General features: G+C 38.5%; 1 protein-coding gene across 1 annotated transcript; it reads left to right on the top strand.

The window, feature by feature from the left end:
- Positions 1 to 4,612: 4,612 nt before the first annotated feature.
- LOC113716374 (caffeoylshikimate esterase-like) lies at positions 4,613 to 9,353 on the top strand. Its single transcript, XM_027240675.2, has 8 exons — positions 4,613 to 5,176; positions 6,279 to 6,308; positions 6,703 to 6,826; positions 6,913 to 7,059; positions 8,077 to 8,207; positions 8,290 to 8,427; positions 8,587 to 8,685; positions 8,898 to 9,353. Exons 1-8 carry the CDS (start codon positions 5,033 to 5,035, stop codon positions 9,108 to 9,110), a joined length of 1,026 nt encoding a protein of 341 aa, XP_027096476.1. The 5' UTR covers positions 4,613 to 5,032; the 3' UTR covers positions 9,111 to 9,353.
- The last annotated feature ends 8,076 nt before the right edge of the window (positions 9,354 to 17,429 follow it).

The raw sequence follows: 17,429 nt of genomic DNA, 5'->3' as shown, positions 1-17,429 counted from the left end.
CTATTAACTGAGTAATACACAAAAATTTAACAAACTCAAAAAATCAAAATGCATAAAAAATAAGATTTTTTATGAATTTTTTTGCTATATTTTTTAATTTTCTATTATATATTGGTTTACAAACTCAAAAAATCAAAATGCATAAAGAATGAGATTTTTTATGAATTTTTTTGCTCTATTTTTTAATTTTCTATTATATATTGGTTTTTTGAAACTGCTGTATTTATTTTTTACTCAGTTAGTAGTTATTGGATCTTAAGGAAACAAAAAAGAGCTAAAACATGATGTTTATGTAGGAGAAATAGCAATATAATAAAAAGTGGAACAGAGAGTAGCACAGAATATGAGACAGAAAATCCGTTGCGCATTTTACAATATTTGTTTTTAATATAGACAATCGAATATCCTCAATTATAGGGCCAGTGACTGACAACAACTCTTCTTCATCATGCAAGAGGTTAATAACATTAAATGCATCACCCTCTAGGACACAACTAGGAATTCTTAGATTTTTCATCAGGTCAATTGTCACCATCCATCTCAACTATCTCAGTATCTATCATCTATCAGGCCATCAAAATGTTCAGATAATGCCGCAAGAAAGTGCCCACCGTGATTGCGAATGACAATACCAATCCCAGAAAGAAAGCTGCTTATGTGCTGAAGCAGCTCCATCAAAATTTGTTTTGTAGTGATTGAATGCAGGAGCCAACAAAATTGTTATGGGTTACAATCATTACAGTTAGCTACATTTTTTTTTTCCGGAAACGATAGAAATTTTATTGCAAATAAAAGGATAGTACAATATATGAGCAAGGGCTCAATTTGGACTTTACAAAAGTGTACTAAGACACAGAGGGTCTAGAATCTCCTCATCAAAGTGAAAGTGCATTGCTAGCTTACTTAACCTCTTACTTATGCTGTTACCTTCAACAGGTAGGCTATCAAATGAGCATCTCTTAAACAAAGAGCTTATGTGTCTTATATCCTCCAGGTGGCCTACCATGCACATGTCCCTTGAAGCTTGACATTTTATCAATTGTAACACCTGAGAGCATGATAGTAGAATCTTAATGTACTGCCAACCTTGTGCCATTATCTTGCATAGAGCTAGTTGTAGCGCCACAAAATAATCCAATGTAACAGAACCAGTGCTCCTCTCCTTCAACGCCCAGGCCGCACATATCTGGCTTTGAGTGTTTTGTACTGTGATGCCAATTCCCATATTCTGCCCTTCAGTATGTTGGCCAACTGCAATAGATATGGTCCGCATATTGTCACTCTCCCCCACCATTTCATCTTGGACTTCTGTTGTCTCTGTGTCTGAGATGCTCAGAAACATGAAAGGCTTGAAGATGATATGTTGCAAAGTTGACTGTCATCAAAACATCACAAAACTTACCTTTGAAAAGTACTGCATGACGATTGGACCAAATAGCATAATAAAATAATCTTGATCAAGAGTAACTGTATGATAGAAAATTTTAGTGCTATCCAGCTATATGGTTCTAGACGTGGCTTAATTTTCTTGCACGCAGCCCATAAAATTTGTAGTCAAAGTTAAGAATTCTTAGATTTTTAATCAGGTCAATTGCCTCACGAGTTGCTATTACCTCAACTATCTCAACATCTTTCAGGCAGGCCATCAAAATGTATACATAGTCCCACAAGAAAGTGCCCACCACGATTGCGAATGACCACGCCAATCCCACAAAGCTGCTTATAAGCTGAAGTAGAGCCATCAAAATTTGCTCTATAGTGATTGAAAGAAGGACCCGTCAAAATTCTTAAATCGTGTTTGAACTGTAATTTTTCAAAATTTTTATAAAAAATATATTGTAACGATTTAATATATATAAGGTAAAAATAGTGATTGAAAATTATATTTATGAAAAATATTGAGATTTTTTTTTGGGTAAAAAATCATTTTCCAAATGGGATGAGTTACAATCATTAAGGTTATCTGCATAAAAGGTTTGAAGATGATTTGCAATGATTTTAATGGGATGGGTTACAATCATTAAGGTTAACCGCATAAAAGGCTTGAAAATGATTTGTTGTAAAGCTGGCTGTCACCACAGGATCATAAAACTTACCTCTGAAAAACGCTAGATTGGATCAAATAGCATAATAAAATAATCTTGATCAAGAGAAACGGTATGATAGGGCATTTTATGCTATTTAACCATGTGGTTCTAGATGTAAGTTTTAGTTTTCTTGCACGTGACCCATAAAATTTGTAGTCGTAGTCAATACATGTAACCTTAGAAAAAGGAGATTTAAAGAGTTGAAAAAGATGACGTGTTTGGGCTGACAAGGTAGATGAAACAATTGGTCGTAGGTGCTCAGCCTAACCAAACAGGCATACAACATGATGACTCCATTTTCAGAACAACCGTTCTGGTGCAAATCTTGTGCAAATAAAATAGGGATAATTTCAGAAACCTCCCTTGAGGTTTCCGACAATTTCACCCGGCTCCCTTCAAATTTAAAAAGTTATACTCATCTTTTTTGACATAGTAAAATACCTATAATATCCTCCACTTGGTAAACAATTTTAAATTTAAAAAAATAAATTATAAAATCAAAAAAAAAATCTATTTTTCCATCTCTTGTCTATTTTCCCCCATATATTTTCTAGTTAATATAACATCTTTTTATCATTTTCAATTTTGTGTCTATTAGCAAATTGAAATTACAAAATCAATAGATGGAGTAGATTATATGTCAAATTAGAAGGAAGTGAAAAGACTGGAGTAGATTATATGTCAAATTAGAAGGAAGTGAAAAGACTTGTAGTGATAGAGAAATAAAAATAGAATTGATGATTGAAATAAGAAAAAGAACTAAAGATGTGAATTTTGTCATATTTTTTTTGTTGACAAAAAAAGCTTATATAAAATGTCAATAATTACATAAGGATTTCTTTCATTGAATTAGAAATTTATTATTATTATTTTATTGTAAAGGTAGAATTTATTTTCTACTTTTGAGATATTAATATTTTTAAAACCATAGGAGGGTTGTAATGATAGTTCTAAGTCAGATTAATTTGTATTGAAAAGGTATTTGAACATTGATATTTAATTTTGGGGTATAAATTGGTTGTCAATGTAGGTTGTGCGTGTTTTTTTCGTTTTTTCCGTATAATAAGTATTGATATTGTATATGTAATTGGGGGTCTTTTGGATGGTTGTATGATTTTAGAACTCATACTTGAATAATTGTTAGGTATTAGACTTGTTGACTTGTGCAAGACGAATTTCTTTGGGTAGCATTTGCCAACTGAAAATAGCACCCAATTGAATTTTTACAGTTCATTGGCAAAGGCACGTGCATCGATAATGAAGAAGATTGAAAATGAGAGAAATGGAAGATTGTTTGAATTCCATTTGAATGGAACAGTTGGATGAGGGGCAATTAATGAAGTTTCATTGGTGGGATGTGCGATGGCCAATGGGTTCCTCTGGAGATAGTTGTTCATTTTGATTTTTTCTTGTTTTTTCTTAAATGAGTTTTTATTCTTTTATTGAATACAATTTAAACTAAATAGCAGACATTAGAATTAAAGATTTGGAGGGCAAAATTGGACTTTTGCACTACAATTAAGATAACTAGGCTTAATATCCGTTAATTGATTGACAAGAAGGAGGCCTTTGTTATGAAATTATTAAGTCAAAGGAGATGGCTGTTATTTTCTAAATTTTAGAGGGTTTGTTTGTAGTTTGGTTAAACTATAAGGGAGGTAAATGTAATTAATCCTTCTTTATATGTCCAATATGCTCCTTAAATTTTATGAGCTTTACCTTTGAAAAAAAGGAAGAAACATTTTCCAACTCACTTAAACTTCCTAAAGTCTTCGCCGCCGGAAGAAAGTTTGATTTATTAAAGAGTTCAATTTTGAATTCGACACCTTAACAAAAAAAAAAAAAGTCTAAAAGACACAACCTTGAAACTTTTCAGGTCAAATTGATATACCCATTTTTATCAAGGACGATTAAATCATTGACAAAAGACAACTAGCTTCTCGGATTGGGTTCTTGGGTGGTAGTATCCTGTATCCCACTTAGCAGCAAAGTTCTCCCTTAGGCTAGTTATCCCACATCGGTTCTGGGAGGAGTTTGAATTGAATAGTTAAGTCCTTGGATTGGTTCTAAGAGTTGCCGACTTTTAAAGTGCAATTTGAGATTATGTTTAATTAATCAACGAAAAGTCTAGTACTGGAATGTTTAATTAATCAACGAAAAGTCTAGTACTGGAGTTAATTAAATCATTCATAAACAATATAATATTTTTTGAATATTTTGTAATTCTAAGCATCAAATATTTTATTACTGTTCATGTGAATTTCATGCATAATAATTACGTTTCTATAGTAAAATTTTACGAATAACTCACGTAGAGTTACATGTTACACTGAGAACCGTTCATATTTTCAATTTCACAATTGACATACTATATCTAAGAAAAGAGATGAATTTGATAGTACAGAACGGGGAAATGTACACGCGGGAGGAGAGATGAATTAAATAATCGCAAGGGAAGAGTGAATATAAGTGGGAGATGTGAAATTGAGCCGTCCACTTAAAACAAAGAACTACCGCTACGTCTTCCACTCCGTCAGCACTTCGCCTTTTATGTTTCGTTAGACTCCGCGTCTCCTTCAATGCAACTTCCTTCCTTCTAGAACACTTTTGATTACTAATACTACTATCCCAGATTCACGTGGCTTTTAAATGTTCGATGCTTCACAATGCCATACATGATACAAGCACATTTTGAAAGCTTCCCAGAAGTCATCCAGCTGTCTAATTTGATTCTGTTTGCGCTGACTTTGCCCCTTTTTATCTTCCTTTCCTTTTCTCTTTTTGGTGATTTTATTGTTTGGGTTCTTAGAAAAAGAAGAAAAAAAAAGAGTGCATTTATGGTCTAGAAGCTGATAGATTTTCTGGGTTCTTAATAAGATCTGAAATTGAACGGTTTAGAGGTAAAGGCTAAAGCTTCTTCATTGAGGGGTGAGAAAAGGGCTGCAATGGTGAGGCATGAGAAGATCCCAGGGATCAGTAAAGAGTTGCAGAAGATTGTGTATGCAAATATGAGAAAGGTTGGGGCCCGAAGGCGTGCTCGTGAGGCCTTTAAGGATATTCAACTCTCAATTGATCACATTTTGTTCAAGGTAATTATTGCAAATTGCAACAGGTGCTCAAGGGATTGGTAATTTGATAAAGCTTACGCCTTTGTGAAGAATGATTAGACTTTTTCTTCCTTTTTTTCCCCTTCTTTTTAACTTTGTTTCCTTCTTGTATGTTTTTCCGTTCTATGGTCGGTTTGATAGAATTTGATTTTCTATTGCATTTACTTTTCTTTTGTTGGCTTTGATTGACTATTTTGAAACCAAATAGGACTGACCGGTTGTTCTGAAGAATTCATTTGGGCACTTAAACGTAGGAACATGTAAATGGCTTATTGGTTATTGACTAATATTTAGCAAATGCGTAGAATTGCTGGCTGTTTGTCTACATATCTTCGGCGGTGCTGTGAAAAGAATGTAGAAATAAGGATTCTATTGTCCAGTGGAGCAGTGGACTATATTGCTCATTGCTCATTGCTCATTGCTCTCTCTCTCTCTCTCTCTCTGAGAAAGATAAAAAAAAAGTGGGAGAATGATGTCCTATAATAAACTGTTGAAAGACAATCGATTCATTATGAGAAGATAAGGGTGGAAGTTCATTCGGATTAATAAAACTTTATGATTTCAATCCTGCTGTACCTAAAGTATGGACCAAGTTAATTGCTTAGACTTTAATATGGACTCTATGGCAGCATTATTTATCCTTCTCCAATATAAGCTATGCACTTGTTTGCTTGCCACTTTGTGAGCTCCAATAGATGCTACTGCGTTCACAATCCCATAATGCACTTATATGTGTTCAAGCTACTCCAGGTACACTCCACTTGCAGTTAACAAATTAGAAGGGCAGATGCACTTTTACATGATTACATTTGGCATTCATAAAGTGCCCTATCGTTTCTGTTATTGGAAGGGTTTTGCTCTACTGTCCTTGGTTAAGAATTGTGCCTGTATATGGTTTTAACTGTTGGAGCTGCAAACTTTTTCTTCTTTCATTGGTTTTTGCTTTTGACTTTGGTGGAAATATGGTTTAGTAGAAAACCTGGTTTCCTCGTGGGAAGGATATTATGTTGAAGTTTGACTTCCACTTTCTTGGATTAATGATTTGATTGGTGATGTTGACTGATCTGTGTTTGTCTTTTAACAGATCCCAAGTGACGGCTTGAAGATGAAGGAGGTACAACTTCTTATATCTCCGGATCTTGGTCTCTGAACCTATAACTGGAATCTTTCCTATTGCATCCCAGTCATCTACCATATTCCCTTCTCGTCCTTGAAAAGCTGATCTAGGAAAATGATTTCCATATTGAGAAGATTGTCATGAAGATAATTTAGTTCATAGACTTAGCTTTAGTGCCATAAATGTCTATTTATACCATTATAGCCGCTACAATTGAGTGACAGTTGTCTAGTCTCTGTTGACTAGCGTATGCTAGAAATCATTCATATTTTTGCAAGCTTCATATTTATTTGAAAACTATCATTTACCAGTGGCATCTTGTGTCTGTATGGTTTCACAGCATTTGTGAAAGTTTTTACATCAAGATAGTCATTTGAATACTGTGATACAGTCATACGAGGTGAACTCTAGAGGATTGGAATACTTCTCAAAAAGTTGGGTGCCGCAGACCAGTCCTAAGGCAGTGGTTTGTTTATTGCATGGTTACGGAGACACTTGCACCTTTTTCTTTGAAGGCATGTAGCTTAAGCAAATGATTTGAAGTTGTAGATTTGCTCTTGTGAATCTTCATGGTTTAATGGATGTATGGTGTCATTTGCAGGAATTGCTAGAAAGTTAGCCTCATCTGGCTATGCAGTTTTTGCCATGGATTATCCTGGATTTGGACTTTCCGAGGGTCTTCACGGCTATATTCGAAGCTTCAACAGGCTAGTTGATGATGTGATTGAGCATTACTCAAAAGTTAAAGGTATTTTGGCTAATTTCTTACATAGCTGCGTGACATTTTTTGGAAGGATTTCTGCAGAAATGCATCAAATTAAGTTTGAGTGCTTGGTGCAACTCATAGCACACCTAACAATGGAAAAAAAAAAACAAGAAAAACTTTGATGGTACATGAGAGCATTGCTGTAGCTCTGAGCCTGATTTTTCACACATTTCTAAGGGCCAAACCTCTTCCTATTCATTCCCCTGTTATGAATAGGAAAACAAAGAGGGAAGGAGGAGGAAGGAGTATAAGGTGCTTACCATCATAAGTTTCACTTCGTCTTTGAATTTGACTTCAGAGTTGGTGACTTGTTACTTGATTCACAATTATATTTTTCTCCATTTCTGAACTCCTATCTGCTTAATGCTTGTACATGATGGCGTAATAGCATCAACAGGAAATGTTAATCTGCAACAAATATTAAAGTGAATATGTTGACGCCCTTGAATGAAGTTGGTTGTACCTGTCCTTATTGAAAAAGGTGTATGAACAAAATAAATGAACAGGGCAAAGTTCTTGCTTGGCTTGACTAGGAATTATAAGGACCTGTGCAACAACCCTTTCTTGCAATATTATCTGTTATTCTCTCTATATTTTACATGTTTAGGCCTTTTTCTCAGGTAGTTAATCATTTTGTGCTTGTTTTATTATGGGTTATTAGCTGCGTTTAGTTGCAAAACTATGAGGACACTTGTTCATTTTATATTGACGAATTTCATAAGTTAAAATGTTCCTTTTATAGTTTTATTCCTGAGCCATGATTACTCTTGACATCTTCGCAGCCATTTAGCTTAGAGCCTATGTCTAATAGCTGTGATGTTAGTTTATCAAATGCACATGCCTCCCCCTTTCCTCTCCCACAAAAAAAAAGAAACCCAGATAAAAAAAACCAAAATAATAAAAAAGTCTTATTGGAAAGACATAATGGGATGTGCATGTGCGAGTGAAAGGAAAATGGGCTAAGGGTCTGAAGACATTAAAATTACACTTTGGGTGCAGAAAATCCAGATTTCCGTGGTCTGCCAAGCTTCCTGTTTGGGGAATCTATGGGAGGAGCTGTAGCTCTGAAGATGCACCTTAAACAGCCTAATTCTTGGAATGGAGCTGTTCTTGTTGCACCAATGTGCAAAGTACCACCTTGAACTACCTTCTGACTTGTAGATTTCTTGTTTCTCACATACCTCATTTCTCAATCTGAATATTTTTCTTCAGATTGCAGATGATATGGTTCCATCATGTTTTCTTAGACAAGTTCTCATTGGAGCGGCTAAACTTCTTCCAAAAAGGAAGCTAGTTCCAGTAAAGGATTTAGCTAAGTTTGCATTCAGAGATGTAAAGAAAAGGAATTTGGTGAGCCTCCTTTCCCTTTTATGAAGTGTTGAGCAGAAGTGTTGGTTATTCTATATTGTAAGACAGCACACTGCATGTTGAAAATAGGGCAGACATGTTGCTCTGAGATTTTTCCCATTGTTTACATGCTATCTTTTTTTCCTTTGGCACTTTTTGCAGGCTGTGTACCACGTGCTTGCTTACAAGCATAAACCACGGCTACGAACTGCCCTAGAGTTACTGAACACCACCCAGGAAATAGAACAACAAATGGAGAAAGTATGTAAACACTTTTTGTTTGTTGAAGTTCTTCTTCTTCTTCTTCTTTTAGGGAGGGAAAGTGTGAGGAGTTTTATAAAGTTATTATATGAGTTGCTTTCTTGGAGAGACTGCTTTCTGCTTACAAATTTCAACATGCTTTTCGATGCTGTGGAAATAACATTTGAAAGACTGATGTATTCTCACGAGTCTGTATAAATGCTCTATTGTAGGTTTCTCTGCCATTATTGATCCTCCATGGCAAGGATGATGTGATAACAGATCCATCTGTTAGCAAGGCATTATATGAGGAGGCAAGTAGTGCAGACAAGAAACTGATTCTCTATGATGACGCTTATCATTCCCTTCTTGGAGGTGAGCCAGATGAGGTGATCCTTAAAGTGTTTGGTGATATCATTTCTTGGCTTGATGCACATAGTTCTTGAAGACAAGCCAGTCGCAGAGTCTGCAATCTGTGTAGGCAGTACATTCCTTCTGGAGTGAGAGTTAGGCACGGGACGGGAAATGGGAATGGGGAAGAATTGTAGGAGAGGAAATGGCTGTTATGGTGTACAATCAAATTGGCATTTTAGAATGGGCATACCAAGTGCTAAAGATGTTGTATAATCATTATAATTAAGGAAAATGCTGTAGTCTCTTTTCAATACGATACATATGATTCTAATTCACTTGTATATTGCCTCATCATTTCATGATTTAAACTCTTGGAATAATCTAAGGATTGATATCTTTTATCCTATATCTAATCGTGCTAAAGGGACTGTAGAACTCCCAATTAATTAATTATTAAGATGTCGCAATTGAGACTCTTAAATGGTATCCTGATACACGAGAAAGGGGCTTGTGCATGGGATTGGCGTGTGTGCATGGGGTTGCATGTGCGTGCATGGGGTTAGTACAGCTGGAGTTAGTTACAATTAGTTAGTCAGTGATCTATACGCATCTTATGACGTCAGTCAACGTCACAAGTTTGTAAGTTTGTTAGCCACCTCACGAGCACCACCTGACTCATGTATTAAAGAGGGAAAGCTGGAGGGCTATGGGGGATATTCCATTTTGTAAAATCACAATTTACATTCATCTGTAATTCCTTTCTTTCTGTCAATTCAATCAATAACAATTCTCTGGTTTTCGGATCACTTCTCCATCATTTCTGTGGTCCCTAGATCAGAGATTCCTGACCTCCACTGCTCTTTGCATCAGTGGTATCAGAGCTGGGTCACGCCAGCTCAATTCTTCGATGGCAGAGGGCACTAGGTCGCAGGATGTCCGGAAGATCGAGGAGCACGTCAGATCCATGCTGAAGGAGCAACAGGAGCAGTTCGAGAGGGAAATGACGGCTCTGCGGAATCTGGTGATCGAATTACACACACAGAAGGCTCAGGGGGAAGGAAATGGCTCTTCTCCTCGCAACTCAGATACTCAAACCAGCAGCAGGGGCGGATATCAGGTTCCTTCTCGCCTATCACGAATTGATTTCCCGAGATTCAATGGAGAAGATTTTAGAGGGTGGTTGTACAAGAGCGAGCAGTTTTTTGAGGTGGACGAGACTCCTAACTCGGTGAAGGTTAAAATAGCTGCGATGAATTTAGAAGGTAAGGCTCTGCAATGGCACCAAATTTTTATGAAAGCAAGACTTACACGTGAGTTTCCTACCTGGGAAGAGTATGTGAGAGAGCTGTCTTCACGGTTTGGGGATTCTCTGTATGATGATCCAATGGGGGAGCTGAAGAGCTTGAAGCAATCCGGATCGGTACAGGAGTACCACGATGTGTTCGAGGAACTTCTCAATAGGGTGGATCTGCCAGAGGATTACGCTACGAGCTGCTTCTTGAGTGGATTGAAGCCAGAAATTCAGTTGACGGTGCGAATGTTTATGCCTAAGAATGTGCAGCATGCTCGAATCTTAGCCAAAATTGAAGAGGCAAAAATATCGGTGCAGTCAAAAGGAAAGGTAATATCCAAACCGTTCGTGAACTACTCCGACCGCTCTAATACGTCACCGTTCCATGTGAATGTCCCTAGTCATAAATGGAAAACAGACTCTAAGGCAGTACTGCCCCTACCGACGTTGCCAGCTCTTCCTAGCAATGAAAGACAGCAAGAGTGGAGTGCTAAAAGGCCATTCAGGAGGTTAAGTAGGGCAGAAATGGATGAAAAAAGGGCAAAGGGGTTATGTTTTTGGTGCGATGAGAGGTTTACAGCGGGGCATAGGTGTGGAAGTAAGCAATTCCACAGGTTGGAGGTTTGGGATGATACGCCGGAAAAGGAGGAAACGGATACTGAACGGGAGGAGGATGTCGTGGACGAGGGACAGTTAGCTCATATTTCCCTACATGCCATGACCAACATGGATGTCCCTAATTTTAAGACCATGAGGGTCACGGGACATGTGGGAAGGCAGTCTGTGAATATTTTCATAGATTGTGGCAGCTCACATAATTTCATTCACCCGTCGGTAGTGCAAAAATTGGGGCTGATCACACGAGGGGTGGAGCCACTAACGGTAGAGGTCGCAGATGGGAATAAGCTGACTACCCACGACCTTTGCCCAGGTTTTTCCTGGAAAATGCAAGGTCAGGAATTCAAGGCTGATTTGTTGGTATTACCGGTAGGGGGGTGTGAAATAGTTCTAGGAATGCAATGGTTAACCACCATTGGTGAGGTGAAGTGGAACTTCCGTGACCTCAGGATGGAATTCATGCAAAATGGTCACAAAGTGGTTTTGAGAGGAATGAAACACTATGGGTTGCAGTTTGTGAGGCAAAAGAAAATGCAGAAACTATTGCGGAAACCTGAGCAAATTGCAGGGGCGCAACTATGCATGATCAGAATGATTCAGGAGCCGGAGCCAGAACCATTATCTCTTTTCACTATCACGGCTGGAACTAATGGAGGACAGGATGGTGACTCGCTGGACCTTGAATCTTTGCTGAGTGAGTATGATGATCTGTTCCAGGAACCTAATGGCTTGCCCCCTGCACGATTGCACGACCATAGGATTGTCCTAAAGGATGGCACTGAACCGGTCAATGTGAGGCCCTATAGGTACCCTGCCTTCCAGAAAGGTGAAATTGAAAAACTGGTAGCGGAAATGCTTGCAAGTGGGATTGTGAGGGTTAGCTCTAGCCCTTTCTCCTCTCCAGTAGTTTTGGTGAAAAAGAAAGACGGATCCTGGAGAATGTGTGTTGATTATCGGCAGCTGAACAGTGCCACTATAAAGAATAAATTTCCTATTCCGCTAATAGAAGAATTGCTGGATGAACTCTTTGGAGCCAAGCTCTTTACCAAATTAGACTTGCGGGCTGGATATCACCAGATTAGGATGAAGGCGGAAGATGTGGAGAAAACAGCTTTCAGAACACATGATGGCCATTATGAATTCTTAGTTATGCCCTTTGGGCTAACTAATGCCCCGTCCACATTTCAAGGTCTGATGAATGATATCTTCAGGCCCTTTCTAAGGAAATTTATTTTGGTTTTCTTTGATGACATTCTGGTATACAGTGGTGATTGGAAGGAGCACCTGCAGCAGCTGAGACTTGTGTTTGGACTATTGAGAAGGCATGAATTAAAGGTAAAACGGAGCAAGTGTGGGTTTGCTCAGCAGCAGATCGACTACTTAGGGCATATTATCAATGCAGAAGGTGTCCAGGCTGATCCTCAGAAAACTGCTGCCATGAGAAATTGGCCAATACCGCAGACAGTCAAGGAGCTGCGAGGATTTCTGGGTCTTACGGGTTACTATAGGAGGTTCATACGGGACTATGGTAAGATTACTAAACCACTGACAGACTTGTTAAAAAAGAATCAGTTTCAGTGGCATGATGGGGCTACTCAAGCTTTTAGAAGATTACAGGAAGTCATGAGCAGTCCCCCTGTTCTAGCTCTACCAGATTTTACTCGAGCATTCATTGTGGAGACCGATGCTTCAGGAAGTGGGATTGGGGCGGTGTTGATGCAAGAAGGGAGACCCCTAGCTTTTTTTAGTAAGGCACTGGGGACCAAACATCAAGCTCTGTCCGTATATGAAAAGGAAATGTTGGCCATAGTCACTGCGGTCTTGAAGTGGAGAGCTTATTTGGTGGGAAGGCATTTCGTTATCAAAACTGATCATCAAAGTTTGAAGTATATAATGGAGCAACGGGTACATACACCACTGCAGCAGAAGTGGATAGCCAAGTTGATGGGATATGACTATGAGGTGCAGTATAAGAAGGGAAGTGACAACATTGTAGCGGATGCGTTGTCCCGACAGCCACAGGATGGCAATTTGATGTACACTTTGGTTACTGTTACCACTCCTCTCACCCAGGATATACGACAAAGTTGGCAACAAGATGCGGTAGTACAGGAGTTGATCCAAAAGCTGAACAGCAATAGTCTGCATTCTAGCAATTATTCTTGGCAGCAAGGGGTGTTAAGGAGGAGAGGCAAGTTGGTGGTTGGCAATGATCAGTCTTTACGAAACAGGTTGATTGCTTTGTGGCACTCAAGTTCACAAGGGGGGCATTCGGGAATAGAAGTCACTTACAGGAGACTTAAGCAGGTCTTGTACTGGCCAGGTATGTTCAAGGATGTAGGCCATTTTGTAGCAGCCTGTGATGTTTGTCAGCGAAATAAGTCAGATAATGCAGCTTACCCTGGCCTCTTACAACCTTTACCTATACCAGAGAAGATTTGGACTAACATCTCTATGGATTTTATTGAAGGCTTACCCCTTTCCCATGGCAGGAAGGTGATCTTGGTGGTGGTGGATAGGCTCAGCAAATACGCTCACTTCATTGCTGTGACTCATCCCTATACGGCCATTTCAATTGCCCAGCTGTTCATGGACCAGGTTTACCGGCTACATGGTCTTCCTCAGACCATTATCAGTGATCGAGACCCCATTTTCTTGAGTTCCTTCTGGCAGGAAATTTTCAGATTGCAACATGTTCAGCTGAACATGTCCACCTCTTACCATCCTCAAAGTGACGGCCAGACAGAGGTAGTTAACAGATGCTTAGAGAACTATTTGCGGTGCATGACCGGTGATCATCCCAAAGATTGGAGTTTATGGCTGCCAATGGCTGAGTATTGGTATAATACAAATTTTCATTCCTCTGCCAAGTTCACCCCTTATGAGATTGTCTATGGCCAGCCTCCTCCACTGCACAGCCCTTACTTACCTGAAGCCACGGTAGTTGAATCTGTAGACAGGAGCCTACATGCAAGGGAGAAGGTCATCCACTCCCTGCGGCATAATCTGTCCAAGGCTCAACATAGGATGAAGCAGTTGGCGGATAGACACAGGTCGGAGAGGGTGTTTGATGTGGGTGATTGGGTTTATGTCAAGCTTCAACCTTACAGGCAGCACACTCTGCGCTCTCATCACTGCCAGAAGTTATCTCCTCGTTATTTTGGTCCATTTCAAGTGACGGCAAAGGTAGGTGCGGTGGCATACAAATTAGCCTTGCCATCTCACGTTCGCATACATGACACTTTCCATGTCTCCTTGCTCAAGAGGAAGGTCGGCACAGGATCTATTTCAGCTCAGATTCCCGCTGGAATTACACACCAAGGGCAGTTACTGCTGGAGCCCATTGCAGTTCTGGACCGCCGTTTGGTCAAGCGTGGAAGAGTGGCGGCGACGCAGGTGCTGGTTCACTGGAGTAACAGTTTTCCCGAGGACGCCACCTGGGAGTACTTGCAAGACTTGCGGCTACAGTTCCCTCATTTCAATCCTTGAGGACAAGGAGTGTTTGAGGGGAGGGTATTGATACACGAGAAAGGGGCTTGTGCATGGGATTGGCGTGTGTGCATGGGGTTGCATGTGCGTGCATGGGGTTAGTACAGCTGGAGTTAGTTACAATTAGTTAGTCAGTGATCTATACGCATCTTATGACGTCAGTCAACGTCACAAGTTTGTAAGTTTGTTAGCCACCTCACGAGCACCACCTGACTCACGTATTAAAGAGGGAAAGTTGGAGGGCTATGGGGGATATTCCATTTTGTAAAATCACAATTTACATTCATCTGTAATTCCTTTCTTTCTGTCAATTCAATCAATAACAATTCTCTGGTTTTCGGATCACTTCTCCATCATTTCTGTGGTCCCTAGATCAGAGATTCCTGACCTCCACTGCTCTTTGCATCATATCCTGCCTGGAATGGGATGAGATTTTGACTTCACCGAGTCTTCCAATTTTGACGCTTTGAATTGACTGCAAAGTTTGTAACTTTGAAGGTGTAATTGAAGATCATTTACCAACGTCAACTTGATGCATTTTAGGTGGCTTATGAAGAAAATTACTAGCACTTGTGATATGAATCCCGTCGGTGTGACGAAACTCGCAAACGAACAAGTTTGGATCTTTGGTAATTGACACAAATTTTAATAGTGGAATTCTTATACAAACCCCTCTAATTCTTGTAGTTGCGAACAGTAATTGGCGCCACAATTAAGGGTGATTTCTTGATTGGTAAGCCGAAAGAAGTTCTAACGTGTTGAAGGATGCTTGCAAGAGCTTTAGAGAGCTTCACACTAGTGAATAATTTTCTGGAATATTTTCGTGTTTTTCATTCAAAAGGAACAAGACTTTTACAAGTCTTTTCCATAGAGAAATCCTAATTAAACTTGAAAAACAAATGCCAAAAAACTATGGGCTTAGCCCGGCCCTATAAGAAGCGGATCCAAGCATGTCCAATGCTGGTCCGGTTTTGCCTAATAATTAACTAAAATAATGACTAAATGTAACTAAATCATAAGCTGGAAAATTCGACTTTCACTTTTCTTCTTCAGCCGTGACTTGGACTAGGTTAACTAAAGATGAAGTCCCTTCGTTAACCTTTTTGAGCATGTTCCGCACTCCAATCGAGTCTTGAATAGCTCGAACCACTGCCTGGAGCAATTCTTGGAGTTTTTTGGCACAAGCACGCATCATTGGACCCATTGGGATGTTCCTGGGATCGACTTGAGCACTTTGATCATCTTGGACAGGTTCAATGACTCTATCAGTTGTCTTCTCTTGAGAAGAATTTGCCCTCTAAGCAACCTCATCGCCTGCAAGAAAATGACTCAAGTCAGATATATTAAATATTGCACCAACACAGATGACAGAACTCACCTGACAACTCGAATTTGTAAGTGTTATTATTGATACGTTTGAGTATTTGGAATGGTCCATCGCCTCGTGGCAACAACTTGTTGCGTCGTTGGATTGGAAACCGTTTCTTCCGTAAGTGAAGCAATACCCAGTTGCCTGATTCAAACATCACTCGTTTGCGACCTTTGTTCGCTTGGCTAGCATATTGCATTGTCCTCTTTTCTCTGTTAACGTGCACTTTCTCATAAGATTATATTATAAAATCTACCTTTTTCATCCCATCAAAATTAACATGCTCAGAAACAAGGCACTAAATCTAAAGGGGTTTGTGAGTTAAATCCAAAAATAACCTCAAATAGCGAATATTGAGTAGTAGAATGGAAAGGTACGATTATATGAATGTGTCTCTTAAGTACAAATCGCACTATGCCTTTAGATATTTTCATATCACGAGCGTGTTTCTTGCTCAACTTATGCTGTTCTGATACCAACTAATACAAATCCTATCAATAGATGAAACCCATATGTGATCAGTCCAGAATCCATGTCCTATGGAATTAAATTTGGGGGGGTGGTATGACCCTTCGACCCTACAAATTCCTATTGTTGCAAACCTATTGATTCTATCTCAACCCACAACTAAACGAATAAGAGAACCAAGGTTTGAAATTCAAGGGACATGATGGATGAAATTCTCGACCCATCACCGTACACTAGTGAAGAATTTTGATACAATCACAACTCAAAATCTAGCACATGATGCGAACCTTGGAATAAAATGGTAGAATAGTGTCATAATTCAAACGTGATCTTTGAATTAATAAGCCATAACTCTTGATAAGGAGACACAATCAATTTGTAACAAGAAAAAGAATGAGAAAACTCTCAATTTCCATTAATTAGATGGCCAAAAGCCCTTTACAATATAAAGACTAGCAGTTTAAATAGAAAATATATAAAACCCTACTTTAGTCCAAATCGAACTGGATAGGGATTATATCATTTATTCCTACTAGATAAACTAAACTATTTTCGGACGCCCATTAACCTCAAGACATTCACAAAAGTTGGCCCTTTTATTTACCAAACATATTAGAAAACAAACGATAACTAACTAGAGCCAAAAATAAAAATAATTAAATCGAAAACTAAAAGGCCTAAAAAAAAAATGATGATCATGAATTAGGGTTTTAAATAATGGCATTCCTCCAAGATCATTCCCTTTTAAAGTTTAAATTATGGCTCGAATTGATGCCGCTATTTTCATATAATTCTTCTCTTCTTGTTGACTAGGAATCCCTTGATTTCAATCACTGAATTATATGTGATTAAAATTGTAGTAAACCAAATGCTCGAGATACTGTGGCTACTTTCAGATATATAGTGTGCTAAACTTTATAAGAACAGTAAAATAGTCAAACAATCAGTATTTTGACAAAAGAATTTCTTAATTTCTTTTTTATATTAATTTTTTAATCACCAATCTTTATGTGATGAAAATACTTTATGTATCAAATAATTGAGATGCAAGAAAAACTTTATAAAGAAAATTCTATGATATTCAAATGTAATCAACCATATTAATGCTGACATCTTAATATGAGATAAATGAATATAAGTTTAATGCACAAAAATACTACATAGTTCCAAATAATA

This window comes from Coffea arabica, chromosome 11c (assembly GCF_036785885.1).
Source record: "Coffea arabica cultivar ET-39 chromosome 11c, Coffea Arabica ET-39 HiFi, whole genome shotgun sequence".
Lineage (NCBI taxonomy): Eukaryota > Viridiplantae > Streptophyta > Magnoliopsida > Gentianales > Rubiaceae > Coffea > Coffea arabica.
Note: the sequence above shows the minus strand (reverse complement) of the source record. Positions and strands in the feature narration are given on the sequence as shown.